The sequence below is a fragment of the Podarcis tiliguerta genome (assembly GCF_965153285.1).
Source record: "Podarcis tiliguerta genome assembly, chromosome: 13".
In the NCBI taxonomy this organism is placed as follows: domain Eukaryota; kingdom Metazoa; phylum Chordata; class Lepidosauria; order Squamata; family Lacertidae; genus Podarcis; species Podarcis tiliguerta.
In genome coordinates, this window is record NC_139546.1 from 51,301,333 (window position 1) to 51,329,243 (window position 27,911).

The 27,911-nt window shown below is 50.8% G+C and overlaps 1 protein-coding gene and 1 long non-coding RNA gene across 2 annotated transcripts in view; one reads left to right on the plus strand and one right to left on the minus strand.

Moving 5' to 3' along the window:
- Window positions 1-27,911, minus strand: part of LOC310663273 — a 297,785-nt gene that overhangs the window by 163,473 nt on the left and 106,401 nt on the right. The window contains exon 2 of the long non-coding RNA XR_014504462.1: window positions 10,866-10,951. This is a non-coding gene — a long non-coding RNA (uncharacterized lncRNA). The remainder of the gene's footprint in view (window positions 1-10,865; window positions 10,952-27,911) is intronic.
- Window positions 19,650-27,318, plus strand: LOC310663058 (uncharacterized protein). The gene is made up of 3 exons (XM_083410626.1): window positions 19,650-19,906; window positions 22,896-22,953; window positions 26,359-27,318. The coding sequence occupies exons 1-3, from the start codon at window positions 19,781-19,783 to the stop codon at window positions 27,201-27,203; spliced, it is 1,029 nt and encodes a 342-aa protein (XP_083266752.1). The 5' UTR covers window positions 19,650-19,780; the 3' UTR covers window positions 27,204-27,318.

Consider the following 27,911-nt stretch of genomic DNA (forward strand, 5'->3'; position numbering starts at 1 on the left):
AGAAATCCTGTCCACATCTCCTGCCCATTCCCCCCTCCCTCCTGGTCTTTTGCCCCTGCCTGTTAATTTCACACCCCCACCTCAAAAACATATATGCTCTCTGCTCCTCCCTTGTGCCAACCATGCGCCCATAAATCCTTCTCTCCCCCCCCCCCCGAAAAAAAAACCCCTCAACCCTTAAGCCGCCCTGAGCCTGGCCTTGGCTGGGGAGGGCGGGGTATAAATAAAAAATATTATTATTACGCAGCACCAGGGGAGCCAATTCATAGGGGCCCCAGATCCCTTCGACCCCCTCCCCAAATAAAATATTATTTTATGGGGGCCAGGCATGGGCTTAGCCAGGATCTATGGGGGGGGCAGAACCGAGATATCTGAGATGCAATTAGTTAGTTAACTATTTCTATTTTTATTCTTGGTTTGGGGGGGGCAGCTGTCCCTCCTGTACCCCCTGGCTCTGCCCACGGTGCCTGCCACCCCCCCCCCCAAAAAAATCGATGAGCAAGACGTGCATGCGAAGCAGCTTGCGATCGATTATGCAGAAAGAGGTTATCTGCCCCCCCCCATTCTTTTATTCAAGTTGGCACCCCAAAGGGGCTGCAACGGAGACGTCGGCACTTCTGGAAGGGAGGGGGGGTTCAGTCCAGAAAAGGACCCCCCCCCGTCATTTATTTTTTTTGCCGGGAGTGGGCGGGAATCCTTTCCCCAAGTCACGCATGGACCAGTCGAGGTTGGGAAGGGAAGGGGGATGCGCGTGGAGGAGACGAGGAGGCGACGCGTGTCAGCGTCACGTGGGGAGGGGGGCGCTCCCCCTCTGCCTCTTTTGCATTCTGGCTCTGCGCTCAGGGCTGCTAAAAATAGCCTTCCTCTCCCTCTCTCTCTAACCCCCCCCCCCAACTATGTCGCAGAGAGAGAGTGGGGGGGATGGATGGGGGGGGAGAAGGGGGCGGCTGTGATGGCGCAGGGATGTCATAGCAACGCCTGACTGGTTGCCCCCCCCCCCTTTCAAAAGGATGCAAAGGGGAGGAAGGGGATTTTTTTGGGGGGAGAGACAGATGAGAGGCTGATGGACGGAGAAAACTGGGGGTCTCTATTGTGGGAGGGGGGCGCAGATGCGGACTGGAGGGCATAGCTGTCCCTTTCCTTGCGAGGAATCCTATCCGGAATAAGGGAATTTCCCTTAAAAATAGGGAAACGTTGACAGCTATGGTTCCTGGGCCTGGGATGGGGGTGGGGAGTGTTTGTTGGGGGGGGGTATTGTATTTTAGTGTTTCGTTGGAAGCTGCCCAGAGTGGGCAGGTTATAAATGAAATTTTATTATTATTATTATTATTATTATTATTATTATTATTATATTGGGGTTCAGCCCCCAACGCCCTGGCTGGGTGCAGCCAAACTCCAGAGGCCGGCGAAGAATATTCCCCCCCCCCCTCAAGAGTCCAAAAAATTCAGCAAGCAGCGTGAGAGAGGGAGCACCTTCAGCTGCGCTTCCTTGCTCAAAGGCACTCTGCACATGCTCAGGAGCCCTGCCTCCTCCTCCCCTTAGCGCCACTAAGGAGCCGGAGGGGCCGTCTAGCCTGGGGGACAGCAGACTTTTTCAGCAGGAGGCCGGTCCGCTATCCCTCAGACCTTGTTGGAGGCCGGACTATATTTTGGGGGGAAATACAGTAATGAAGGAATTCCTATGCCCCACAAATAACCCAGAGATGCATTTGAAATAAAAGGACACATTCGACTCGTGTAAAAACACACTGATTCCTGGCCGGATTGAGAAGGCGATTGGGCCGGATCCGGCCCCCGTGCCTCAGTTTGCCTACCCATGGTCTCTAGCCCAGTGCCCAGTTTTATGCCCAACGCACGTCTCGAACCCGAGACCTGAGATTATAAGAGCCTACCAACTGAACTCTCTGTTTGTTCTGGAGGGGCGAGAGGGAAGGCCTTGGCTCAAGTCAAGTTCGCGGTGTAGTGTGGGAGCCGGTGGTGAGGTACAGTGGTTAGAGCGCCGGACTCGGGTCTGAGTTCGAATCCCCTTTATAAGCCTCACCTGCCCCACAGGGATGTTGTGGGGGTGAATGGAAGAATGGAAGAACCATTTACACTCCGCTTTCAGCTCCTGGGAGGGGAAAAGGTGGGAGATAAACACAACAAACAAACAAATAGTTCTTCCTCCCTACTTTCCTAAATTGTGATATGTTGGTTTGGAGGAAGGAAGTCGAGGCTCCCCATCGCAGAGGTCTTTCCCCCTCTAAATAATAATCATAATAAATAAATAATTTTTATTTATACCCCGCCCTCCCCAGCCAAGACCGTGCTCAGGGCAGCTAACACCAGCTATATAAAAACAATTGATTAAAATACAACTTAAAAACGAGATTAAAACGCAACATGAAAATGCAGCCTCGTTTCAGTAGAAACTCAAATCAAAAACTTTTAGAAGATTTTAGAAACTCAAATCAAAAACTTTCAAATGCAGATAGATAGATAGATAGATAGATAGATAGATATAGATATATGCAGATATTTGTATATAGAAATGCAGATATAGATAGATAGATGATAGATAGATAGATAGATGATAGATAGATAGATAGATAGATAGATAGATATAGATATAAAGTAAAGGTAAAGGTACCCCTGCCCGTACGGGCCAGTCTTGACAGACTCTAGGGTTGTGCGCCCATCTCACTCAAGAGGCCGGGGGCCAGCGCTGTCCGAAGACACTTCCGGGTCACGTGGCCAGTGTGACATCACTGCTCTGGCGAGCCAGCGCAGCACACGGAAACGCCGTTTACCTTCCCGCTAGTAAGCGGTCCCTATTTATCTACTTGCACCCGGGAGTGCTTTCGAACTGCTAGGTTGGCAGGCGCTGGGACCGAAAGACGGTAGCGCACAGCGCCACCCGCGTCCCCATAGATATAGATATAGATATATGCAGATATATATAGATATATATGCAGATATATATATATATATATATATATATATATATATATGAGGCCAGGTGAGTGCTGAGCAAGAGCCACTCTGTGCATGCTCAGAGGCCCTCGCCACGCAGCCCACTGGCAAAAAAGAAATGCCAGCAACCATGTGCTACGAGTGGGGAGGGGGGCGTTATGGGACGATTTGGGCTAAAAATAGGTTTTGGGGCTGAGCCCGGGCGAACTGCGGCTCCAGCCGGGCGTTTAACATTCCTGCTCCGTAACCTGCGGCAGCCAGAGGTGCCTTGTGGGGTTTCTCAGGCGCCTCCCTCCCTGTTCATTTATATTCTCCGGTGACAGGCATGGATAATTTATACGCTGGCAGTGGCAGATTAAGAGCTGCTTGGCTTCCTCTCAGCACAGGGTGTCCGCTCCGAGCCAGACTCCTGCCTCTCGGCTGGGGAAAGGACCCAGGTGTCCGGGCTGAGGCTCACCCCCCCCCAAATCATCTGGGAGGAAAGGCCTCACTCAGGGGTAGAGCACCTCTCTGTCTAACCCAGGGGTCAGACTATCCCCCCCCCCAAGAGCCCAAAAATCCAACAAGCAGCGTGAGAGAGGGAGCACCTTAGCCGGGCTTCCTTGCTCAAAGGCACTCTGCACATGCTCAGGGGCCCTGTGTCCTCCTCCCCTTAGCACCACTAAGGAGCCGGAGGGGCCGTCTAGCCCAGGGGTCAGCAGACTTTTTCAGCAGGGAGCTGGTCCACTGTCCCTCAGACCCTGTGGGGAGCCGGACTATATTTTGGGGGAAAATAATAAATGAATTCCTATGCCCCACAAATAACCCAGAGATGCATTTGAAATAAAAGGACACATTCTGCTCATGTAAAAACATGCTGATTCCCGGACCGTCCACGGGCCAGATTGAGAAGGCGATTGGGCCGGATCCGGCCCCTGGGCCTTAGGTTGCCTACCCACGGTCTGACCTACCTGGCAAGCAGCCTCATTTTAAAAGTAGCTGATAAATCAAAACCATAAGGGGAGGGAAACATAAGGGTCAGATTGAGTCCAAACCAAAGGCCAGGCGGAAGAGCTCTGTCCTGCAGGCCCTGCAGAAAGATGTCAAGTCCCGCAGGGCCCTAGTCTCTTGGGACAGAGCGTTCTACCAGACAGGGGCCAGTACGGAAAAGGCCCTGGCCCTAGTTGAGACCAATCTCACCACCTTGAGGCTCAGGACGTCCAAAATGTTGTCATTTGGGGACCTCTCCGCGGGGCATACCAGGAGAGGAGGTCCTGTAGGTACGTGGGTTCTAGGGCACATAGGGCTTTAAAGGTCAAAACCAGCACCTTAAAACCTGACCCTGTACTTTGGCAATAGCCAAAGGAAGATCTCTTGCTGGCCCTTTTGCTAGGTTTCTTTTGGGGGACTGGAGAGAGACTGGCTCTTGGGATTCTGCCACTTATAGAACAAAAGTGTGTGTGTGTTAAATATAAAGGTAAAGGGACCCCTGACCATTAGGTCCAGTCATGGCCGACTCTGGGGTTGCGGCGCTCATCTCGCTTTACTGGCCGAGGGAGCTGGCGTACGGTTTCCGGGTCATGTAGCCAGCATGACTAAGCCGCTTCTGGCAAACCAGAGCAGAGCACGGAAACGCCGTTTACCTTCCCGCCAGAGCGGTACCTATTTATCTACTTGCACTTTGACATGCTTTCAAACTGCTAGGTTGGTAGGAGCAGGGACCAAGCAACGGGAGGTCACTCCGTCGCGGGGATTCGAACCACCGACCTTCCGATCGGCAAGCCCTAGGCTCTGTGGTTTAGAACACAGCGCCACCCGTGTCCCATGCTCAAGCTGATGAAACACTGTAGTTAAATAACCAGAAGCAGCAACCACTTTTCAGCCAAAACGAAGTCCAAGCTACAAAGATGCTACCCCAGGCAGAGACGCTCAGTTCAGCGGCTGCGAGGAGGATGGCGGCGGAAGGGCCCGAGGCTCCCACCAGTCCCAGCGGGGAGGGGTTCCCGGGGGCTGAGGCTGGTGAGAGGAGGCCGGAGGGGGGTGGGCCAGGCAAACAAGCAACCCAGTTGGAGCCTCCCTCCTCCCTGGCTGGCAGGGGGGGAGGGAGAGGAGCTGCTTCCTTTGAAACCCGGGAAATTTAAGGGACGTCATCAATCAGGGACAGCAGCGGGACACAGCGCTGGGATAAGGGACTGTCCCGCCAAGTAAGAGACGGTTGACAGCTATGGCCCCACCCCGTAATTTCCGTAACAATGCATCTCGTTTCCTGCGGTTTTATGCCGTGAACTGCCCTGAGGCCTGTGGGTATAGGGCCTTGTACAATTTTTAATCAACTCCATCAACATCGGTGCTATTTTTCCAGAAAAAGAGGTGCCAGAACTCACCACGAACGAACTCACCTTGTTCTTTCATAATGGCAATGGCGGCCACCTGAAAATAATAACAACAACAACAACAACAACAACAACAACAACAACAACAATAATAATACCACCAGAAAGTTCTTTCTGATGTTCAGTTGGAATCTCCTTTCTTGTGACCTGAGGCCCTGGGTTCAAGTCCTCCCTTCCAGCAGAAAACAAGCTTACTTCATTCTTCGTGTGACAATGTTGTAAATAAAAATTGCCCTTTTCCCTTATGGGGTACCCAAGAGCCCATATAGAGTCCTTACATAGGTTCCCTATTGGTAGGAGAGAATAACAGAGGCCAAGTCCAAGTCCGAGCCTGAGTCCCAGGCCATCACTGAGATATTTGAAGATGGCTCTCAGCCTCCTCTTTTCCAGGTTAAACATACCCAGATCCCTCGACCGATCTTCATAAGGCTTGGTTTCCAGACCCTTGATTTTGATCCCCGTCCTCTGCACATTTCCCACCTTGTCGATACCCTTCTTAAACCGAGGCGCCCAGAACCGGGCACAGAAATCCAGGTGGGGTTTGACTTCATCGCATTTCCATCCAGATCACCTATCAGCTATTTACTGAACACTCCTTCTGTTTGCAAGACGCGGGTGGCGCTGTGGGTTAAACCACAGAGCCTAGGACTTGCCAATCAGAAGGTCGGCGGTTCGAATCCCCGTGATGGGGTGAGCTCCCGTTGCTCAGTCCCTGCTCCTGCCAACCTAGCAGTTCAAAAGCACGTCAAAGTGCAAGTAGATCAATAGGTACCTCGCTGGCGGGAAGGTAAACGGCGTTTCCGTGCGCTGCTCTGGTTCGCCAGAAGCGGCTTAGTCCTGCTGGCCACATGACCTGGAAGCTGTACGCTGGCTCCCTTGGCCAGTAAAGCGAGATGAGCACCACAACCCCAGAGTTGGTCATGACTGGACCTAATGGTCAGGGGTCCCTTTACCCTTTACCTTCTGTTTGCAGCAAGGTTGGATGACATTGTGTCAAAGCAATGGCGCCTGTAGCTATCACTTTTTCCCTATTGCAAAAATAATAATTAAAAAATCTGGGTCCAAGCTTAGAGAGATGTCCAGGGCATGAGCACAGCCTACCCCTCCTTGCTGCTTGGTCCGGTAGACGGCCTCTGATCTTGGAGGCTCTGCATATTCACCTCAAGCGGCAGCTGCGAATTGGCGCCTGGGAATTATTCAGTGGAAATAAACAGAACCAAAATTTTACTGTGCGTCGGAGAATTGAGCAGAGTGCACAGAGATCTACCAAACACACACACACCGGTCAACAAGGAAAGGCTTTCTTCCTCCTTCCCTTATGGGGTACCCAAGAGCCCATATAGAGTCCTTATGTGGGTTCCCTATTGGTAGGAGAAGATAACAGAGGCCAACCAGAGAAGCAGCCAACCAGAAGCGGCTTAGTCCTGCTGGCCACATGACCCGGAAGCTGTACGCCGGCTGCCTCGACCAATAAAGCGAGATGAGCGCCGCAACACCAGAGTCGGCCACGACTGGACCTAATGGTCAGGGGTCATAGAATCATAGAGTTGGAAGAGACCCCAAGGGCCATCGAGTCCAACCCCCTGCCAAGCAGGAAACACCATCAGAGCACTCCTGACATATGGTTGTCAAGCCTCTGCTTAAAGACCTCCAAAGAAGGAGACTCCACCACACTCCTTGGCAGCAAATTCCACTGTCAAACAGCTCTTACTGTCAGGAAGTTCTTCCTCATGTTTAGGTGGAATCTTCTTTCTTGTAGTTTGGATCCATTGCTCCGGGTCCGCTTCTCTGGAGCAGCAGAAAACAACCTTTCTCCCTCCTCTAGGTGACATCCTTTTATATATTTGAACATGGCTAGCATATCACCCCTTTACCTTTACCTTTAATTTGTATAAAGGTACCCCTGCCCGTACCTTTACCTTTAACCAGAGAATATTGAGAAGCAAAGCAGCTAGTAAGCTTGACCTTTATTGAACTGTTGCAACAGGGTGCTCCCCTCACACACAGGAGAGAGGAGGGACCCAGAAATATGGCACGCAAGGCCTTATAAAGACTTTTGAAATTGCCACCCTGTAGATCAAGACCACCCCCAGAAACATCCATACATCACAGAAGGGGTGTAACCTAAGACCACCCCCCAGATACATCATACCTACATCACTGAAAAGGCGGTCTACAACAGAAATTTGAATGCTGTTTTTCTCCTGTCCTTGTTTATCTCCTGTCTGGCAGGTTGATTGGATACCCTGGGTAGCCTGGCCAGTCTTTTGTAGTGATAAATACTTACCGTATTTTTTTCTCGATAAGACTCACTTTTTCCCTCCTAAAAAGTAAGGGGAAATGTGTGTGTGTCTTATGGAGCGAATGCAGGCTGCACAGCTATCCCAGAAGCCAGAACAGCAAGACGGATTGCTGCTTTCACTGCGCAGTGATCCCTGTTGCTGTTCTGGCTTCTGAGATTCAGAATATTTTTTTTCTTGTTTTCCTCCTCCCAAAACTAGGTGCGTCTTGTGGTCTGGTGCGTCTTATAGAGCGAAAAATATGGTAGTTCCTGGGCCAGGTCACAGGCTCACACCCTATTCAAACACAGACAAACCCTTAAGACAGGATTTGTGAGGAAAGAGACAATGGGGAGGTTTCCCACTTTGACCTTGCAGAGAAAACATTTGCTCAGGTTGGGAATCAAAATAGTTCCAGGTCGGTCTTCCTGTGCTGATCTATGTATGTGCTTGGTTGGTACACTTATGAACATTACCATATATCTAAGACCATAAAATTCCTATTACACAGTCGCTTCTTCCACTTGTCCTTTGCAATATTTCCCTCCTTCTTCACCTCTTCGCAGCTCAGGCCTCCGTCTCTGGGATGTTTGCAAGCAGACGTTTACGTAAGGATAACAGATATCCCCTGACGCTCGCCCGGCCATCTGGCTTCTGCGGAGCCTGGTTTCGCTGCCTCGAAAACCCTTCTTTGCATCTCTCGTGCCTTTACACTCCCGTCTTTGAAATGGGCACATGGAAAGGCCTCGTCTTCAGGGGCTGGGGCTTGGGGGCCCAACGCAGACCTCCAAAGGCTCTCCAAATAGAGGTCCTCTTTCAGCAGAGCCGGTGTGGGCCACCTCAGGGCCAGAATGCAGCCCTCTAGACCTGCCTGCCTGGCCCTCAGAATGCTCCCTAGGCCCCGCCCAGTCTCTCCAGGCCCCGCCCCTCGCAGGCCCCATTCCCCTCCCGCCTTGAATGTTTCTTTTTTCTTTTAATATAATTTTTTATTAGTTTTTTTAAACATATCATTTTCAACAGCAATTAAACATACTTTTACATCTTATTAAATTTTTTTGACTTCCATCCGTCCTGTCTGAAAATTCCCCAATCTAATCTCTCAGTATGCATTCCTTATCTTCCCTATTACATTTCAAACTCATAACCAATATCTCTATCTTTTTCTACTTTGTAACACTTATATATTTCTCCTTACAAAACCTCTTGTAGTCCTACTAGCGTAATTTGTCGATTACAGTTGCTCTTCAAAGAATTCATATACTTCTTCCCATCTTCTGTAAATCTCTGGTCCCGCAGGTTTCGAATCCTTCCTGTCATTTTGCCCAATTCTGCAGAGTCCATTATTTTCGTCTGCCGTTCTTCTTTCGTCGGAATTTCTTCTTGCTTCCATTTCTGGGCGAACAATACTCTTGCCGCAGTTGTTGCATATAGAAACAATTTAACATCTTGCCTATTAATGTCCTGACCTAGAATACCAGCTAAAAATGCTTCTGGTTTTTTTAAGAATGTCTATTTCAACATCTTTTTCATCTCATTATATATCATTTCCCAGAAGTTCTTTACTTTTTTACACTCCCACCACATATGATAAAATGTTCCTTCTCCGGCTTGAATGTTTCTGCTCGCCTGGAAAGTGCTCTTGAACCCGGACCGTGCCTCTTGCTTGGCTGCGTGGAGGACGGAGGGGTGAACCCCAGGGCGCGCACATGTGTAGAAACCACCCCGTTGGGCAAATGTCAACCTGAGTCGGCCCACCAACTTTTCCCTCTGGCCCTGCCCCAAGGCTACCCAGAAGCGGATGCGAATCTCAGGCTGAGAACCTGCTTTGCAGGGGGTTGGACTAGATGACCCCTGGATTCCCTTCTGACTCTATGATTCCTTGAAACAGCATTTACTAGCTCATCCATTAGGTCCAGTCGTGGCCGACTCTGGGGTTGCGGCGCTCATCTCACTTTATTGGCCGAGCGAGCTGACGTACAGCTTCCGGGTCATGTGTCCAGCAGGACTAAGCCACTTCCGGCGAACCAGAGCAGCACACGGAAACGCCGTTTACCTTCCCGCTGGAGTGGTACCTATTTATCTACTTGCACTTTGACGTGCTTTCAGACTGCTAGGTTGGCAGGAGCAGGGACTGAGCAACGGGAGCTCACCCCGTCTCAGGGATTCGAACCGCCGACCTTCTGATCGGCAAGTCCTAGGCTCTGTGGTTTAACCCACAGCGCCACCCGCATCCCGGTGTGTATACTTACGTAAAGGTAAAGGACCCCTCTCCAGGTGTTATAGGTGTACGAGAAGAGGGTGTACCTGATGAGGGTGTGGCCTGCGCATGGAGCAAAAACATGTTGCGCAGGGGTTCAGCCTTGCTGGCATTTCCATCCCACTCACTTGCGCCTCATTTGCAGCAGCAGCAGCTTCTCCCTGCGGGCCGGATCATGTCCATCGCAAAATGGGAGCCTCATCCCCTCATTACTTCCTTGCTTTTCTCCTCGGCGGGGACTTTGGCCACAAGACACTCATACCAGGCCTGCGCCCCATAACCGGCTTTCTTCAGCTCTGGGGAGGAAGCGGGAAAGGGAAGGGCAGTAAAGCCTTTCAGCAATAAAACTGCCTCTTAGCGCCCCCTGTAGGTAATCCCATGACCACCTCTGGGGCCACAACCACCCCTGTAAAAGGTGCAACGGAATACCATGACGGAAACCAGAGAGCATGGAAACACCGTTTACCTTCCCGCTGGAGTGGTACCTATTTATCTACTTGCGCTGGTGTGCTGTAGAACTGCTAGGTTGGCAGGAGCTGGGACAGAGCAACGGGAGCTCACCCCATTGTGGGGATTCGAACCGCCAACCTTCCGACTGGTAGTGGTTTAGACCACAGTACCACCTGTATCCTTACCATATGTGCCCAGGGGTTTTTTAAAAATTTATTTCAGCGAAGGATTGTGTTATGTGCTGACCTGAATAGGATCCAGAATGCAGCAGTCTGATTGGTCCTAGAACAATAGGATTCCGAATGCAGCAGTCTGATTGGACCTAGAACAATAGGATCCAGAATGCAGCAATCTGATTGGCCCTAGAACAATAGGATCCAAAAGGCAGCAGTCTGATTGGTTCTAGAACGGTAGGATTCCAAATGCAGCAGTCTGATTGGTCCACAGGAGCCACCCAATCCAGCTCCAGGTGGAAGTGAATCCGCAACCTGATTGGCCTACAGGTGAATCCCGGAATTAGCCAATCACATGGGGCCCGTTGTGTAAATAATGTACCGTATTTTTCGCTCTATAAGACGCACCAGACCACAAGACGCACCTAGTTTTTGGAGGAGGAAAACAAGAAAAAAAATATTCTGAATCTCTGAACCCAGAACAGCAAGAGGGATTGCTGTGCAGCGAAAGCAGCAATCCTTCTTGCTGTTCTGGCTTCTGGGATAGCTGCGCAGCTGTCATTCGCTCCATAAGACGCACACACATTTCCCCTTACTTTTTAGGAGGGAAAAAGTGAGTCTTATAGAGCAAAAAATACGGTATATAAAGCAGACATTCTGGGGGAACTTCCATTCCTCCTCACCAATATGAGCTGAATAAAGAGCATGAAATCCACTCTCGACTCCGAGTATATTTCAGATTGAGTTGGCCAGCCTCTTGCTTCCGCTCGCCCTAGGCGACCCCCGTTGGGCTCCGAAACCCCTTTTTTGAAGCCCAGGCTGCCTGCTTGCCCTCTAACCGCTCTCTCTCATGTCAAACCACCCACAGGACTGCAAAACAGCCCCCACATCCCTCCTCCTCCTTCTCTCCGCGTTGGAGAAGCAAATTCTCCTTCGCTCGCCCCAGTTCTCCTGGCCTGCAGGCTACAGTGCGATGGGTGTGTCTGTGCGTTTGTGGAGATATAATTAGCATCTGTTTCTCACATCTCGGATGCTGCTGACACCCAGCTGCGCAGATGTTGCCGTCACCGCCACCCCGGCCCAAATCCGACCCCCACCCTGTGCAGTGTCGCTTCCCCAAACCCCCATCACACCCTGTCGCAAACCAGGGTGCAGGGCGAGATTCGCACACAGGCCCGGCAGCGCCTATATTGACTCACCCTCTCTCTCTCTCTCTCTCAGGACAAAGTGAAAAGGAAAGGAAATAGAAAGCCACCCGCCAGCTCACGAGTGAGAAAGGGGAGTTTGGTCAGAAAGCCGCCCTTGAATGAGACACCGTGAGGCCTTATAGACTAACCCAGGTTGGCCAACCTGAGAAGGCCATGAAGCCTATTAAGTTGCAATGCAAAACCCAGCAAATTATCAAGTGCCCAAGCAGGCAGCGGCGCGGGGCGGGGTGGACAACTTTGGCTCTGTTTGTTTGACAGTGGGAATAATAATAATAATAATAATAATAATAATAATAATAATAATTTATTATTTATACCCTGTCCATCTGGCTAAGTTAGCCCAGCCACTCCGGATGGCTTCCAACAAAACACCAAAATACAATAACCTATTAAACATTAAAAGCTTCCCTAAACAGGGCTGCCTTTAGATGTCTTCTAAAAGTTTGGCTGTTATTTTTCTCTTTGACATTTGAAGGGAGGGCGTTCCACAGGGCGGGTGCCACCACCGAGAAGGCCCTCTGCCTGGTTCCCTGTAACTTGGCTTCTTGCAGGGAGGGAACTGCCAGAAGGCCCACGGAGCTGGACCTCAGCTGAACGATGGGGGTGGAGATGCTCCTTCAGGTATACTGGGTCTTTGGGGCCGTTTAGGGCTTTCAAAGTCAGCACCAACACTTTGAATTGTGCTCGGAAACGTCCTGGGAGCCAATGTAGGTCTTTCAAGACCGGTGTTATGTGGTCTCGGCGGCTGCTCCCAGTCACCAGTGGCTGCCGCATTCTGGATTAGTTGCAGTTTCCCGGTCAACTTCAAAGGCAGCCCCATGTAGAGCGCATTGCAGTAGTCCAAGCGGGAGATAACCAGAGCATGCACCACTCTGGCAAGACAGTCTGTGGGCAGGGAGGGTCTCATCCTGCGTCCCAGATGGAGCTGGTAGACAGCTGCCCTGGACACAGAATTAACCTGCGCCTCCATGGACAGCTGTGAGTCCAGAATGACTCCCAGGCTGCGCACCTGGTCCTTCAGGGGCACAGTTGCCCCATTCAGGACCAGGGAGTCCTCCATACCAGCCCGCCTCCTGTCCCCCCAAAAACAGTACTTCTGTCTTGTCAGGATTCAACCTCAAAGGACTCCCTCGCAGGGTTGTTGTGGTGGGGGGGTTGAATGGAGAGGTGGTTGTTGTTGTTGAGTCGTTCAGTCGTGTCCGCCTCTTCGTGACCCCCTGGACAAGAGCACGCCAGGCCCTCCTGTCTTCCACTGCCTCCCGCAGTTTGGTCAAACTCATGTTAGCAGCTTCGAGAACACTGTCCCACCATCTTGTCCTCTGTCGTCCCCTTCTCCTTGTGCCCTCCATCTTTCCCAACATCAGGTCTTTTCCAGGGAGTCTTCTCTTCTCATGAGGTGGCCAAAGTCTTGGAGCCTCAGCTTCAGGATCTGTCCTTCCAGTGAGCACACAGGGCTGATTTCCTTCAGAATGGGAGGTTTGATCTTCTTGCAGTCCATGGGACTCTCCAGAGTCTCCTCCAGCACCAGAATTCAAAAGCATCCATTCTTCGGCCATCAGCCTTCTTGATGGTCCAGCTCTCACTTCCATACATCACTACTGGGAAAACCATGGCTTTAACTATACGGACCTTTGTTGGCAAGGTGAGGTGGTAGGAGCTTGTAAGTGGCACCTTGCGGTCCTCGGAGAAAGAATAGAATAGAATAGAAATATTTTGCCTGGTCCAGGCCTCAGTGGATGGAGAAAAACATTGCCCTCCCCCTTTTGCTCTCTGGCATGAGATTTGAGCGCTGTCTGGCTATATCCCCACCTCAGCAACATACAGATCTGGCGGCTTCCAGGGCGCTCCGTCTCGCAAGTGCTGAGGCATTGCTTTTTCCTGCAGCTCTCGGTGGAGCAGAGTTAAAATCCCGCCCGCCGGCCAGGTTCCTCTTCTAATCTTTGCGCACACAGAGTAAGCCCCCTTTCGTTCGGCAAGGCTTCCCCGCAGCAACGTTAATTAAAAGCTTCTTTCTCGTGGGCTCAGCCTGTTAACGCCTTCCTGATCCGGGGGAAGCGACGGCGACGGGTGGCCTATAAATGGCCCTCTGAATAGCTTCTCTGAATTGCCCCAAAGTCAGATTCTGTTCCTATTGGGGCTGGGGGAAGAGGCGAGGATTATCCACGATGCAATTTTGCAGCAATCACAGCAGGGCCCGTTCCTGCAAGGGGCGCTAGAATCTGCTCTTTCTTTTCCTTCTTTCTTTCCTCCCTCCCTCCCTCCCTCCCTCCCTCCCTCCTTTCTTTCTTTCTTTCTTTCTTTCTTTCTTTCTTTCTTTCTTTCTTTCTTTCTTTCTTTCTTTCTTTCTTTCTTTCCTTCCTTCCTTCTTTCTTTCTTTCTCTTTCCTTCCTTCTTTCCTTCCTTCCTTCCTTCCTTCCTTCCTTCTTTCCTTCCTTCTTTCTTTCTTTCTTTCTTTCTTTCTTTCTTTCTTTCTTTCTTTCTTTCTCTTTCCTTCTTTCTTTCCTTCCTTCCTTCCTTCCTTCCTTCTTTCTTTCTTTCTCTTTCCTTCCTTCTTTCCTTCCTTCCTTCCTTCCTTCCTTCCTTCTTTCTTTCTTTCTTTCTTTCTTTCTTTCTTTCTTTCTTTCTTTCTTTCCTTCCTTCCTTCCTTCCTTCCTTCCTTCCTTCCTTCTTTCTTTCTTTCTTTCTTTCTTTCTTTCTTTCTTTCTCTTTCCTTCTTTCTTTCCTTCCTTCCTTCCTTCCTTCCTTCTTTCTTTCTTTCTTTCTTTCCTTCCTTCCTTCCTTCCTTCCTTCCTTCCTTCCTTCCTTCCTTCCTCCCCTCCTTCCTTCCTTGTTAAGTCTCTAGGCTTTCTGAAAGTGATAGAGTGGTTAAATAAGTTTTTCTCCCCCTCTCCCAACGGGATTCATCCAGCCTCCTGTCCTGATAGAGGCCAACCAGTCAGGATTCGAACACAAGACCGCTCTGCGGTTTTGAGCAACTGGCATTCAGAAGCGTCTCTGCTTGTGGCGGTGGAGGCAAAGCACAGCAATGCTGGCTAGTAGCCATCGGTAGCCCTCTTTGTCCTGCCCTCTTTGAAAGCCACCCAGCTTGGTGGCTGCCATCACTCCCTCCTGTGGCAGGGAGTTCCACAGTCCACAATGCATGAAAAGGGGCTTCCTTTGGCCTGCCCTGAATCTTCCAAGGTAGGGTGGCTGCAAGACCTGGTCTTCTGGTCTCCAGCTTTCACTTGCCTGGCCCACTAAGCGGCTCGGCTGAGATCTTCTGTGGACAGAAGCCCTTTTGAAGGAGGCGAGAGAAAAACAGGCATGTGGCGTATCCCTTCCCATTTCACCTCCTCATTCTTGTCTGCCTATGTGTGGGTGCTGTTGAGGAACAGATCTCCTGATTCGACAAGAAAGGATGGGGAGAATTATTGCGGTTAAACACACACACACTGTCGCCCCAATCTTCCTCGCCAGCACTCGCCCGCTTTCACAGTGCAAGCCTAACACAGCTACTCAGAAGCAAGTCCTGTTGACTTTGCTGGGGTTTCGTCCCAGAGTCCCTGGTATCCAGGGTTAAGGGTTGGAGCCTAGCATATAGCATCTAGATCAAGGGAAGTAATGGTGCCACTGTATTCTGCTCTGGTCAGACCTCACCTGGAGTACTGTGTCCAGTTCTGGGCACCACAGTTCAAGAAGGACACTGACAAACTGGAACGGGTCCAGAGGAGGGCAACCAAAATGGTCCAAGGCCTGGAAACAATGCCTTATGAGGAATGGCTAAGGGAGCTGGGCAGGTTTAGCCTGGAGAAAAGGAGGTTAAGGGGTGACATGATAGCCATGTTCAAATATATAAAAGGATGTCACATAGAGGAGGGAGAAAGGTTGTTTTCTGCTGCTCCAGAGAAGCGGACATGGAGCAATGGATCCAAACTACAAGAAAGAAGATTCCACCCCAACATTAGGAAGAACTTCCTGACAGTAAGAGCTGTTCAACAGTGAAATTTGCTGCCAAGGAGTGTGGTGGAGTCTCCTTCTTTGGAGGTCTTTAAGCAGAGGCTTGACAACCATATGTCAGGAGTGCTCTGATGGTGTTTCCTGCTTGGCAGGGGGTTGGACTCGATGGCCCTGGTGGTCTCTTCCAACTCTATGATTCTAAATCTTTGAGGATAGAACTGAACCCAAAACTCACCTAGTTCAACAAAGCAACTAAAGAAATGTTATAAGAAAAACTGCTCCCCTTCCCTTATGGGGTATTCCAGAGCCCGTATAGAGTCCTTACCTGGGTTCCCTATCAGTAGTAGAAAATAACATAGGCCAACCAGAGAATATTGAGAAGCAAAGCAGCTAGTAAGCCTGATCTTTACTAAGGTGTGGTCTGACCAGGGCAAGATATAGCAGGTCTATGACTTCCCTCGATCAAGATACTAGATTTCTGCTGATGCAGCCCAGAATCGCTTTAGATTACACTCTGCAAATCCCCCCCCCCAACAGTGTTTTTTGTTCTCAGACTTGCTCTACTGAGAATATTTCTTGTTTATTTCTTCTTCTGGGTCTGGTGCAAATTTTGGGTTCTTGAAGGTGTGGCGGCTGATCCCGGCATGTGCTCACTTGCCCGCCTGCCCGTTCACGCGAATTTTCTCCCGCTGTCATGTGGGTCATGAGACACATTTTATTGTTTGCTGTGGGAAAAGGGGGGGGGGCAAATCTGCTATATTTGTCAGTTGTTTGTGTGTGTGTGTGAGAGAGAGATTTTCACATAATCACAGAATTGTAGAGTTGGGTCCTTTTTCCCCAGGCGCCGCTGACGCTGCCATGGGACCTGAAGGTTTGACGCAAACTGCCTAAGAGTCAGGATATTTTGAAAAAATATATTTTTTTATTAGTTTTTTATTAAACATACTTTTATATCTTATACACTTTTTTTTTACTTCCATCAATCACATCTGAAAATTTTCCAACCTTATCACTTAATTTACATTTCTTACTTTCACTATTACATTTAAATATTATAACTAATGTCTCTCTTCTTTCTCTTCTTTGCAATATTCCATATATTTCTCCTTACAAAACTTCTTCTTTTTTCTGTGGGGTTTGAGACACGTGGTTTATATATTTATGTACGTGTTTGCTTGGTACATTTATGAACGTTTATTACATATATGAGCATTTATTACATATCTAAGACCTTAAAATTCTTATAACAATGGCTGCCCCCAAGGCAAAGGAACTGTGCTGCTTTCTGGACCTAGGAAGGCTCGCGAAGTTTACAGGCTGTTCGGCAAGGCCCCTGGAAATCCACACAGCCACACTAAGCCATACAAGGGCCACAAGTTTGAGCGGGCTCGAGGTGGCCGTGCCAGTCGAGGCTGCAAAAACTAGATTCTTGAAATATTTTAAGGCTGCGATGCGCTGGATTAAATTTGCTATTCTGAACATATATATATATAAAAGAATTGTAGAGTTGGAGAGTCATCCAGTCCAAACCCCCTGAAATGTGTTATATGTAGGGCTGCGTCTGAAGACAGTTCAGAGGCACAAATTTCAGTGGCCTCCAGATGTTTTGGGACTACAGCTCCCATCATCCCAGAGTTCTGGTCCTGCTAGCTAGGGATCATGGGAGTTGTAGTCCCACAACAAATGGACCAGGCCGAGTTTGCCTATGCCTGGTCTGGAGGGTGGTAATGCAAGAACGGGGCCTTTTCTGCAGTGGCTCCGTTTGTGGGATGTTCTCCCCAGGGAAGCTGGCAGCTTCATTACATATTTTTAGGCACCAGGCGAAAAAGTTCGACCAGGCCTTTGACTGATTAACATCCAATACTCTTCAAAATGTTTTGTGGGAAGGGGTTTAATTGTTCTTGTTTTTATTATGCATTTTGTGTTTTTATGTTGCAAACCGCCCTGAGATCAACAGATTAAGGGCACTATACAAATTAAAGGGACGCGGGTGGCGCTGTGAGTAAAACCTCAGTGCCTAGGACTTGCCGATTGTATGGTCGGCGGTTCGAATCCCCGCGGCGGGGTGAGTTCCTATCGTTCGGTCCCAGCTCCTGCCCACCTAGCAGTTCGAAAGCACCCTTAAAAGTGCAAGTAGATAAATAGGTACCGCTTTATAGCGGGAAGGTAAACGGCGTTCCGTGTGCGGCTCTGGCTCGCCAGATGCAGCTTGTCACGCTGGCCACGTGACCCGGAAGTGTCTGCGGACGGCACCGGCTCCCGGCCTCTAGAGTGAGATGAGCGCACAACCCTAGAGTCTGACAAGACTGGCCCATACGGGCAGGGGTACCTTTATACAAATTAAAGGTAAAGGGACCCCTGACCATTAGGTCCAGTCACGGACGACTCTGGGGTTGCGGCGCTCATCTCGCTTTATTGGCTGAGGGAGCCGGCTTACAGCTTCCGGGTCATGTGGCCAGCAGGACTAAGCCGCTTCTGGCGAACCAGAGCAGCGCACGGAACTGCCGTTTACCTTCCCCCCGGAGTGGTACCTATTTATCTACTTGCATTTTGATGTGCTTTCGAACTGCTAGGTTGGCAGGAGCAGGGACCGAGCAACGGGAGCTCACCCCGTCGCAGGGATTCGAACCACCAACCTTCTGATCGGCAAACCCTAAGCTCTGTGGTTTAACCCACAGTGCCACCCGCGTCCCTACTATACAAATTATTGTTGTTAATATTATTCAGGAATAAGCAGAGGCTGCCAAGAGGTCAAGACGCTGAGCGGCACTCCCGCTGTCCAGTTCTTGAGAGAAGTCATCATCCATCGAGGCTCATTCAGTCCCAAAACTTTGCCTGAGCCTGGATTCAACCCACATTCGAACCCAGGTCCTCATGGGAGGGAGCAGAGCCAGAGGGAGGGAAAGGAGGAATGACTTCCGGCCCAGCGGGAAGAGAAGTGGCGCCTAGTGGGTAGAGCAGGATGTGCTGGAGGCATCCGATCCAGTTTGTGTTCTGTGAAACAGGCAAAAATCTCATGGGTTAAAAGCAGGAAGGAGCCCCGACCCGGATAAGGGTTATTCCATAGCTTCCTGGTGCCATCTGGTGGCAAAGGTGGTGTATTTCGGGCCAGCACAAGAATTCCCACCATCTGAGTGCGAAAGACACAATAGCCACTGAGCCTAAGGCTTGCCAATCAGAAGGTCGGCGGTTCGAATCCCTGTGACGGGGTGAGCTCCCGTTGCTCGGTCCCTGCTCCTGCCAACCTAGCAGTTCGAAAGCACATCAAAGTGCAAGTAGATCAATAGGTACCACTCCAGCGGGAAGGTAAACGGCATTTCCGTGCGCTGCTCTGGTTCACCAGAAGCGGCTTAGTCATGGCCTAAGGGAGCCGTCATACAGCTTCTGGGTCACGTGGCACGTGGGCGTATTAGTGCTAGTTTTCTTGGTGTTAGGTACCACCTGTGGGTGAGTTTTAGAGTGAGTTCTTTTCTTACTTATGAACATCTAACATATATCTAAGACCTCAAAGGAGACTCTTGAGAGTCCCATGGACTGCAAGAAGATCCAACCTCTCCATTCTGAAGGAAATCAGCCCTGAGTGCTCACTGGAAGGACAGATCCTGAAGCTGAGGCTCCAAGACTTTGGCCACCTCATGAGAAGAGAAGACTCCCTGGAAAAGACCCTGATGTTGGGAAAGATGGAGGGCCCAAGGAGAAGGGGACGACAGAGGACGAGATGGTGGGACAGTGTTCTCAAAGCTACAAACATGAGTTTAACCAAACTGCGGGAGGCAGTGGAAGACAGGAGGGCCTGGCGTGCTCTGGTCCAGGGGGTCACGAAGAGGCGGACACGACTAAACAACTAAACAACAACAACAAAGACCTCAAAATTCCTATCACACTTGCATCCAGGGCCGCCCTCCATGTCCCCTATAGAGAGACCACCTCCCCACAGAGGCCCATTTGCCTCCTGCCCCCCACCCCCACCGCGTCACAATCCCCCTCCCGGCTGCCGGGGCAACTGCATCACAAACCCCCTTTCCCCTCAGCCTCCCCGGCCGGCCATTAGCTCCTGCCGGCTGGAGAGCTGCCCTGCCCTGTGCCCCTGGGCGTGGAGGCCGGTGGGGATGTGGGGCTCAGCCAGCCAGCTGCTGGCCCAGTCGCCTGCCCCATGGGGGAGTCCACCTTCCACTGCCACCCGTCCCCCGAGGGATGCTGCCTGGAGCTCCACGAAACCATCGCCATCTTGGTCGCTTTGATCGTCCTGGTCCACCTGGCGCTGAAGCTGGCCGCAGCGGTGAGGGGGCCGTTGGCGTGCATTTGTGGGGAGGGAGGGCCCGGATCAGGCCCCTGAAGCGCTGGCAGGCAAGGTCTTTGTGGAGCCACAAATCTGGTGGCGCTGGGATACTCTGCCCCTGAGAACACTCTCCCCTACAAATCGGAAGTACCTGCAGGATGAGGCCCGTCGAGGCCAGCATCCTGTTCCATATCCTCCCGCATTTGATGAAAATAGGGACACCCTGTTCCATTACTGAAAGGGACGCAGGTGGCGCTGTGGGTTAAACCACAGAGCCTAGGACTTGCCGATCGGAAGGTCGGCGGTTCGAATCCCCGCGACGGGGTGAGCTCCCGTTGCTCGGTCCCTGCTCCTGCCAACCTAGCAGTTCAAAAGCACGTCAAAGTGCAAGTAGATCAATAGGTACCGCTCCGGCGGGAAGGTAAATGGCATTTCTGTGTGCTGTTCTGGTTCGCCAGAAGCGGCTTAGTCCTGCTGGCCACATGACCTGGAAGCTGTACGCCGGCTCCCTCGGCCAGTAAAGCGAGATGAGTGCCGCAACCCCAGAGTCGGCCACGACTGGACCTAATGGTCAGGGGTCCCTTTACCTTACATTCCATTATTATTATTATTATTACAGTCATACCTCATGCTACGTTTGCTTCAGGCTGAGTGTTTTCAGAAAGGGTTACTTCCAAGTTTTGCCGCTTGCGCATGTGCAAACCCTCAAAATGATGTCGTGCGCATGTGCGGAAGCGGTGGATCGCAACCTGCGCATGCGCAGACGTGGATTGCGTTCTGCTCATGTTGCGAACGGGCCTCCGGAACAGATCCCATTCACAACCAGAGGTACCACTGTATTATTATGATTATCCCAGCGCTCTGACAGCCATCTAGGCGGCTTCCTACATTTATAAAAGCAGAATAAAACATTTTAAAACTTCCCTATTACAGGGCTGCCTTCATACATCTTCTAAAAGGTTGTACAGTCGTACCTCGGAAGTCGAGCAAAATCCGCTCCGGAAGTCCGTTCGGCTTCTGAAACGTTCGGAAACCAAAGCGCAGCTTCTGATTGGCTGCGGGAAGCAGCTCCTGCAGCCAGTCAGAAGCCGTGGACGCCCCGTCGGATGTTCGGCTTCCAAAAGAACGTTCGCATTTCTTATTTCCCCTATTACATTTAAAACTCATAAGCAATATCTCTATTCTTTATCGAGTTGGTCACGTTCCGTAGATTTCTCCTTACAAAACTTCTTGTTATCCTACTAGCGTAACTTGTTGATTACAATTGCTTCTCAAATAGTTTGTATACTTCTTCCAATCTTCTGAAAATCTCTGGTCCCGCAGGTTTTGAATCCTTTTTTGCTCAATTCTGCATAGTCCGTTAATTTTGTCTGCCGTTCTTCTTTCACGATGAGTGATTTCTAAAGTTTTCCCATTGAGCCAGTACATAGATGTATTTATCAGTGAATCGCTCCATTTGGAGTCTTGTTGTCTTTGCCTCGTAGTGTTGTCTTTGCCTCCAGTGGCAGAGCTAGCTGCTCCTGAACCCGGCGCATTGGGGCGGTGTGATCCGCCCATAGCTGTCAACCGTCCCTTACTTGGCGGGACAGTCCCTTATCCCAGCGCTGTGTCCCGCTGCTGTCCCTTCTTGATAATGTCCCTTAAATTTCCCGGGTTTCAAAGGAAGCAGCTCCTCTCCCTCCCTCCCTGCCGGCCAACTGTGTTGCTTGGCTGCCCGGTCCGCCCCCCTCCGGCCTCCTCTCACAAGCCTCGGCCCCCGGGAGCCCCTCCCCACTGGTACTGGTGGAAGCCTCAGGCCCTTCCGCCGCCATCCTCCTCGCGGCCGCCAAACTGAGCGTCTCTGCCTGGGGCCTCCCCTCTGCCCATCACCGCCGCTCCCACTAGGCCATACTGTGGTTGCGCCGCCGAAAGACCCGAATGAGATGGGCAGCCTGGCATGGTCTATGAATTGATGAGGAGCCTTGAGAGGAGAGCGAGGGCAACCATAGAGAAAGCAGTTCAGAGAGAGGAGGAAGAGGAGGAAAAGGAAGAGGAGGCGGAGGCGTGGGCAGGTGTTCCAAGGGCTACAAGGGAAGGACCGCAAGCGCTTCTCCCATAGATTTGTAGTGGTAGACTAGCATAGATGGTCTGATCTGCGGGTTTACTTTGGGCGCTATTTCCCCCCCCCCTTCCTCCCGCCCCACCTGATGGAATTGAGAGCTGCAGATGGAGCACGAGAGAAAAGATACAGAACTGCAGCAGCACCTTCGCAGCTTGGACTTCGTTTTGCACGAAAAGTGGTTGCTGCTTGTAGTTATTTAATTGCAGTGTTTCATCGGCTGGTGTCTTGAGCAGCAACCTCTGGAAACGAAGGGCTAAAACCCGGCCCTGCTCTCCCAAATTATCCGGTCCCTTTGACTAAAATCCCTTATTTTGGCTGCTGGTCCCTTATTTTCAAATCCGTGACAGCTATGGATCCGCCCGGGGGGGGGGGGGGTTTGTCACCCCACTCTGGGATGGCACCCGGGTCGGACCACCCCCACCGCACCCCTCTTCATACGCCCCTGCTCTCACCACCTTCCAATTTCCCCGTAACATTACAAAACATTCATAGAATAATATTGGCCGCGGCCCCCACGGTTGGAGGCGCAATGCTTCTGAACACTGCAGGAGGGAGAGTTGTATTCGAATCCCGCTTTCGGGTTCCCTCCCCAGGCCACTTTGAGACCAGGACGCTGGACTAGAAGGCATCCATTTTGGCCTGATCCTGCCCTGCTTAGATGCTCCAAACCCTGGCAGTGTTTTGAAAGAACAGGCAGCTGCTGCTGGGAAACAGCCTTGAAGAGCCTCTGCCAGTCCGAGCTGGCAGTATGGGGCTACATGGACCCGGCGGCTGGATTCAGGATATGGCAGCTGCCAGGCCAGGCCAGAGGCCTCAGCTGAGTCCCAGAGGCCACCAGCCGTCTGACGTGGCCCCCTATAATCCTCCACCTTCCTCTTCTCCCTCCAGGCCTGCTATTATTTCTGCTGCCTGCTTGGGACACTGATTGGAACGATCTGCGCAAAGGGTGAGTTTATGCCTTTATGGGGACATTTTATTCTCATTTACGAATGTTGTAAGAAAAAAAATCTGCTCAGAGATGCATTTTAAATTAAAGGACACATTCTACTCATGTAAAAACACACTGTTCGTGGGCCAGATTTAGAAGGTGATTGGACCGGATCTGGCCCCAGGGCCTTAGTTTGCCTACCCATGGGATAGAGTCACCAGCAAATTCAAATTATAATTTACCATGTTTTGATGTGTATAAGACGCCCCCCATATATCGACGCACACTATTTTGGGGGACTCCAAACACCCCCTCAGCACTACCCATGTATAAGACGAGCCCCAATTTTAAACCTAATTTTTGGGTAAAAAAACCCCCTAGTCTTATTAAGAAAAAACCTAGTCTTTGGTAAAAACAAACAAACAAACTTAGCCTTGTTAGAAGAAAAAAAACACCCTGCTCCTTTTCCCTTTCCCAAGAGCCCGTATAGAGTCCTTAAGTGGGTTCCCTATTGGTAGGAGGAAATAACAGAGGCCAACCAGAGAATATTGAGAAGCAAAGCAGCTAGTAAGCCTGATCTTTATTAAACTGTTGCAACAGGGTCCTCACTCCCCCCATGCAGGAGGCAGGAGGGACCCAAAACAATGGTGCACAAGCCCTTATATAGACTCTTGAAATTGCCCACCCTGTAGCCCAAAACATCGTACCTACATCACAGAAGGAAGCGGTCTACAGCGGAAATCCTGTCTGCCAGGATACCTGATCATGGTCACTGATTGCTTTACCTGGGCAGCCTGGGCATTCTTTTGTGATGGTTATTACTTTAGTTCCTGAGTCCAGGTCACAGGCTCACCCTATCCCTACACAAATATGCCCTTAAGACAGAATTTGCAAGTGAAAAGACAATGGGAGGGCTTTCCGCATTTTCCTCCCTTACTGCAGAAGAATATTTGAGGTCATTGGGAGAGTCAAAATGGCTTCAGGATTGCTCTCCAGGTGGCGCTGTGGTATAAACCATTGAGCCTAGGGCTTGCTGATCAGAAGGTCAGTGGTTCGAATCCCCGCAACAGGGTGAGCTCCTGTTGCTCAGTCCCTGCTCCTGCCAACCTAGCAGCTCAAAAGCACGTCAAAGTGCAAGTAGATAAATAGGTACCACTCCAGCGGGAAGGTAACTGGCGTTTCCGTGCGCTGCTCTGGTTTGCCAGAAGCGGCTTAGTCATGCTGGCCACATGACCCGGAAGCTGGACACCGGCTCCCTCGGCCAATAAAGCGAGATGAGCACTGCAACCCCAGAGTCGTTCGCGACTGGACCTAATGGTCAGTGGTCCCTTTACCTTTACTTTTACTATCTCAGACATGTGGTTTATACACGTCTTTGCTTTGTACATTTGTGAACATTCAATTTATATTTGAGACCTTAGAATTCTTATAACGTTAAATTTGTACTCCAAACTTCATCCGTCGATCTCAGGGTGGTTCACAACACAAAATTGCAATATCAAAACCACGAAATAATAAAAATGCGAACAGAAACAAACGAATAATTCCCGCCCCCCCAAACACATTTAAAAGGGCATGGATTGTCATCTGGTCCGAGAGGAAAGTTTTTGCCTGGTGCCTAAAGGTGTATAATGAAGACATCAGGTGAGTCTCCCCTGTGAGAGCATCCCACATGCCCTGAGTGAGACTCGAACCCACAACCCTGAATTTTAGAGTCTCTTGTTCTATGGACCGAGCCTTATCCCAGGCATGTAGATGTTGAATAGCAATGGGGATAAGATTAAACCCTGAGGAACCCTATACTTTCTTTCTGCAAACCTTTCGTTTGCTGCATTGGAACCCAATCGTCCTTTGGTTGCCATTTTGAAAGATTATCGTCGCTAGCCGTAATATGACTTAAAAGTTTCCACACTTGTCAGAAATTGATCTTTAAGTACACTTTGGAACTCCCCGCCACTTGACCTTAGTCAGGAACCATCGCTGTACTCCTTTTAGCTGAAAAACATTTTTGTTCAGGCCGGTCTACGTAGACACCGAGAGGCTAAAAGTCCTCGATTTATTTATTTTAGCTACCGTTGATTCCAACCGTCTTTTGGGTATCTGTTTTCTAACCGGTAATGTTAACGGTTTGCTCTGTGTTTTCGTAAAAGGATTCGAGGTTTGTCCGTTCTTCACAACCAAGCGGTACATAAATCTTACTGAAGCCAAATAAAGTTTTAAGAAGGAAGGCCAAGGCCGGTTCGGATAAAAAACAGCAACAGTGAAACATCAGGAATGAAACTGATCATAAAGTACAGCAATGGAAATACATTACTACATTCGTAGAATCTTAAGCGTTGGAATGGGCTCCCAAGCGGTCATCTAGTCCAACCCCCCTGAAGTGTAGGAATCGCAGGTGAAGAATCGCTAGGAAGAGAGCCAGAGGCGGTTTAAGAGGGACAAAATTTGGCTGTACTGGGCACCAACCTGCAGGGGGCGCCACAACCGTGCTGTAGATCGGAGATTCAAGGGGCAGGGTGGTGCAAAATTTTAGTGTTGCACAGTTGCTGCTGAAATTTGAGAGCCCATGAGATGGGCACCCCACCTCTGTTCAAAAACCTGCAATGAAGGACAGTCCAGCTTCTGAGGTCATGGACCCATAGGTTTGCAGAATTGGAAGGGACCCACAGGGTCATCTAGTCCAGCCCCCTTTAATCCAGTCCAGCCCCCTTTAACACACGAATCGCAGCTAAAGGATCCCTGACAGGCAATTGGTCATTCTCTGCTCAAAAACCTCCAGCGAAGGAGAGTCAAAACACCCCTGATTCAAATACAGCGGAACCTTGGTTCTTGAACTTAATCCGTCCCCGAAGTCCGTTTGACTTCCGAAATGTTCAAAAACCAAGGTACGGCTTCCGATTGGTGCAGGCACCCCGGAAACAATAGCCGACAGCCGCATCGGACGTTCGGCTTCCGAAATACGTTCAGAAACCAGAGCACTCACTTCCGGGTTTTTGTTCGGGAGCCGATTTGTTCGTCAACTAAGCCGTTCAAGAACGAAGGATCCACTGTATAGGACAGGGGTCAGCAAACTTTTTCAGCAGGGGGCCGGTCCACTGTCCCACAGACCTTGTGGGGGGCCGGACTATATTTTGGGGGGGAAATATGAATGAATTCCTATGCCCCACAAATAACCCAGAGATGCATTTTAAATAAAAGGACACATTCTACTCATGTAAAAACACCCTGGTTCCCGGACTGTACGCGGGCTGGATTTAGAAGGCGATTGGGCCGGATCCGGCCCCCGGGCCTTAGTTTGCCTACCCATAGTATATGATAAACAAGCCCATTGACACAGCAGGACAGTTGTTCGCCATAATTCAAATGCAACATTTTAAGAGAGTTCAATCTTTGCCGCTGCGGCCCTCTGCTTTCTCTTCCCAGAACCTGAGACGTCAAAGATATGCGCCACCCCCAAGACGAGGAGAACCCAATCCCGGCGGCTGGCGGCGCAGTGGTCCGACCAGACCCTCCCTCGCCGGCGCCGGCGAGAAAGCTGTTCGCCACATCGTCGCTGCCTCCACTGCACCCTGGAGCCGCTGAAGGTCACCATGAATTTGCAGAACGAGCCTTTTCCCTGCAGAGACCACCAGCGTCTTGGCCGGCGCCCCTGCCCTGATTACCTGCCGTGCCACGCCCTGCGGTGCTGCACCTGCGACTGCGACCCCCGGCAGCGCCCGCGCACATCCTCAGCGCCCTCCCCCGTCACCCGGTGCCGGGACGTTGCATGTGGCTCCTCCGACCCCATGCTGGCCTCGGGCAGCAGCAACGATCACCGGAACAGCATGGCGGTAAACCCCGATTACTTCTCGAGGTTGCCGGCGAACGATAACCAGTACCGCTCCGCGCCGGAGGCCGAATACCCCGGGACGACGGGGCGCAGGCCTACCAAAGTCTACATTTACCCGGTGCACCCCCAAACGCCACCGGCGAGCCGGTCGGGCAGCCCTGAGAGAAGCTACCGGCGGCGAGGGACCATCGTGACCACGCCGGAAGAGCAGCCGGTCGAGTACGAGCCTCGAGAATCCTCCCGGCGGAAATCGCGTGCCGAACCGGAGCAGCTGCTGAACAGTCCGCTGCCGCCACCTGCATCGCCCCGGTTCCACAGCATCGGCGGCGGCCCTTTGCCAGGGACGGCGCCAGCAGAAACCCCCAGCGCCAAACCGCGGTATTCCTGGCCTGAGCCGGCCGCCGTCTCAGACTGGGTGTACCGCCCGGTGAAACAGTAGCAGGGGCCCCATCTGAAATGGGAACCCGCAAAAGAGGAGGATGAGGACCTGGCCGCCCCGGCCTGAGTCACCTTTGGGTTGGGAAAGGAAATAAAAAGCAAAACCATCGACTGCACGTCCATTCTGCGAAAGCGTTGTGTGTTGCGCAGCGATTCTGGCTTGCATTTAGGATTGGTTTGCGTTTAGGTTTGGTGCCCCGACAGGAGCAAGCCAGCAATGAATCACATGAAATTAGCTCTTAATTTGAAGAAGCAGGATCTGGCCAGGGGTGCCAGGCCTAAGGAGTACAGTGTTGTAAACAAAACCTGCCCTTCTTCCCTTATGGGGTATCCAAGAGCCCGTATAGAGTCCTTAAGTGGGTTCCCTATCGGTAGGAGAAAATAACAGAGGCCAACCAGAGAATATTGAGAATCAAAGCGGCTAGTAAGATTGATCTTTATTAAAGCTGTTGCAACAGGGTGCTCCCCTCACACGCAGGAAAGGAGGAGGATCCAGAACCCAGGTGTGTCCACCCTTATATAGACATTTTAAATTCCCTCCCTGGAGCTCAAGACCACCCCTCCATACATCATACATACATCACAGAAGAGGTGTAACCCAAGACCACCCCCCAAAAACATCATATTTACATCACAGAAAAGGCGGTCTACAACAGAAATCTGAGTGCATTGTTTATCTCCTGTCTGGCAGGTTATCTGATAATGCCTT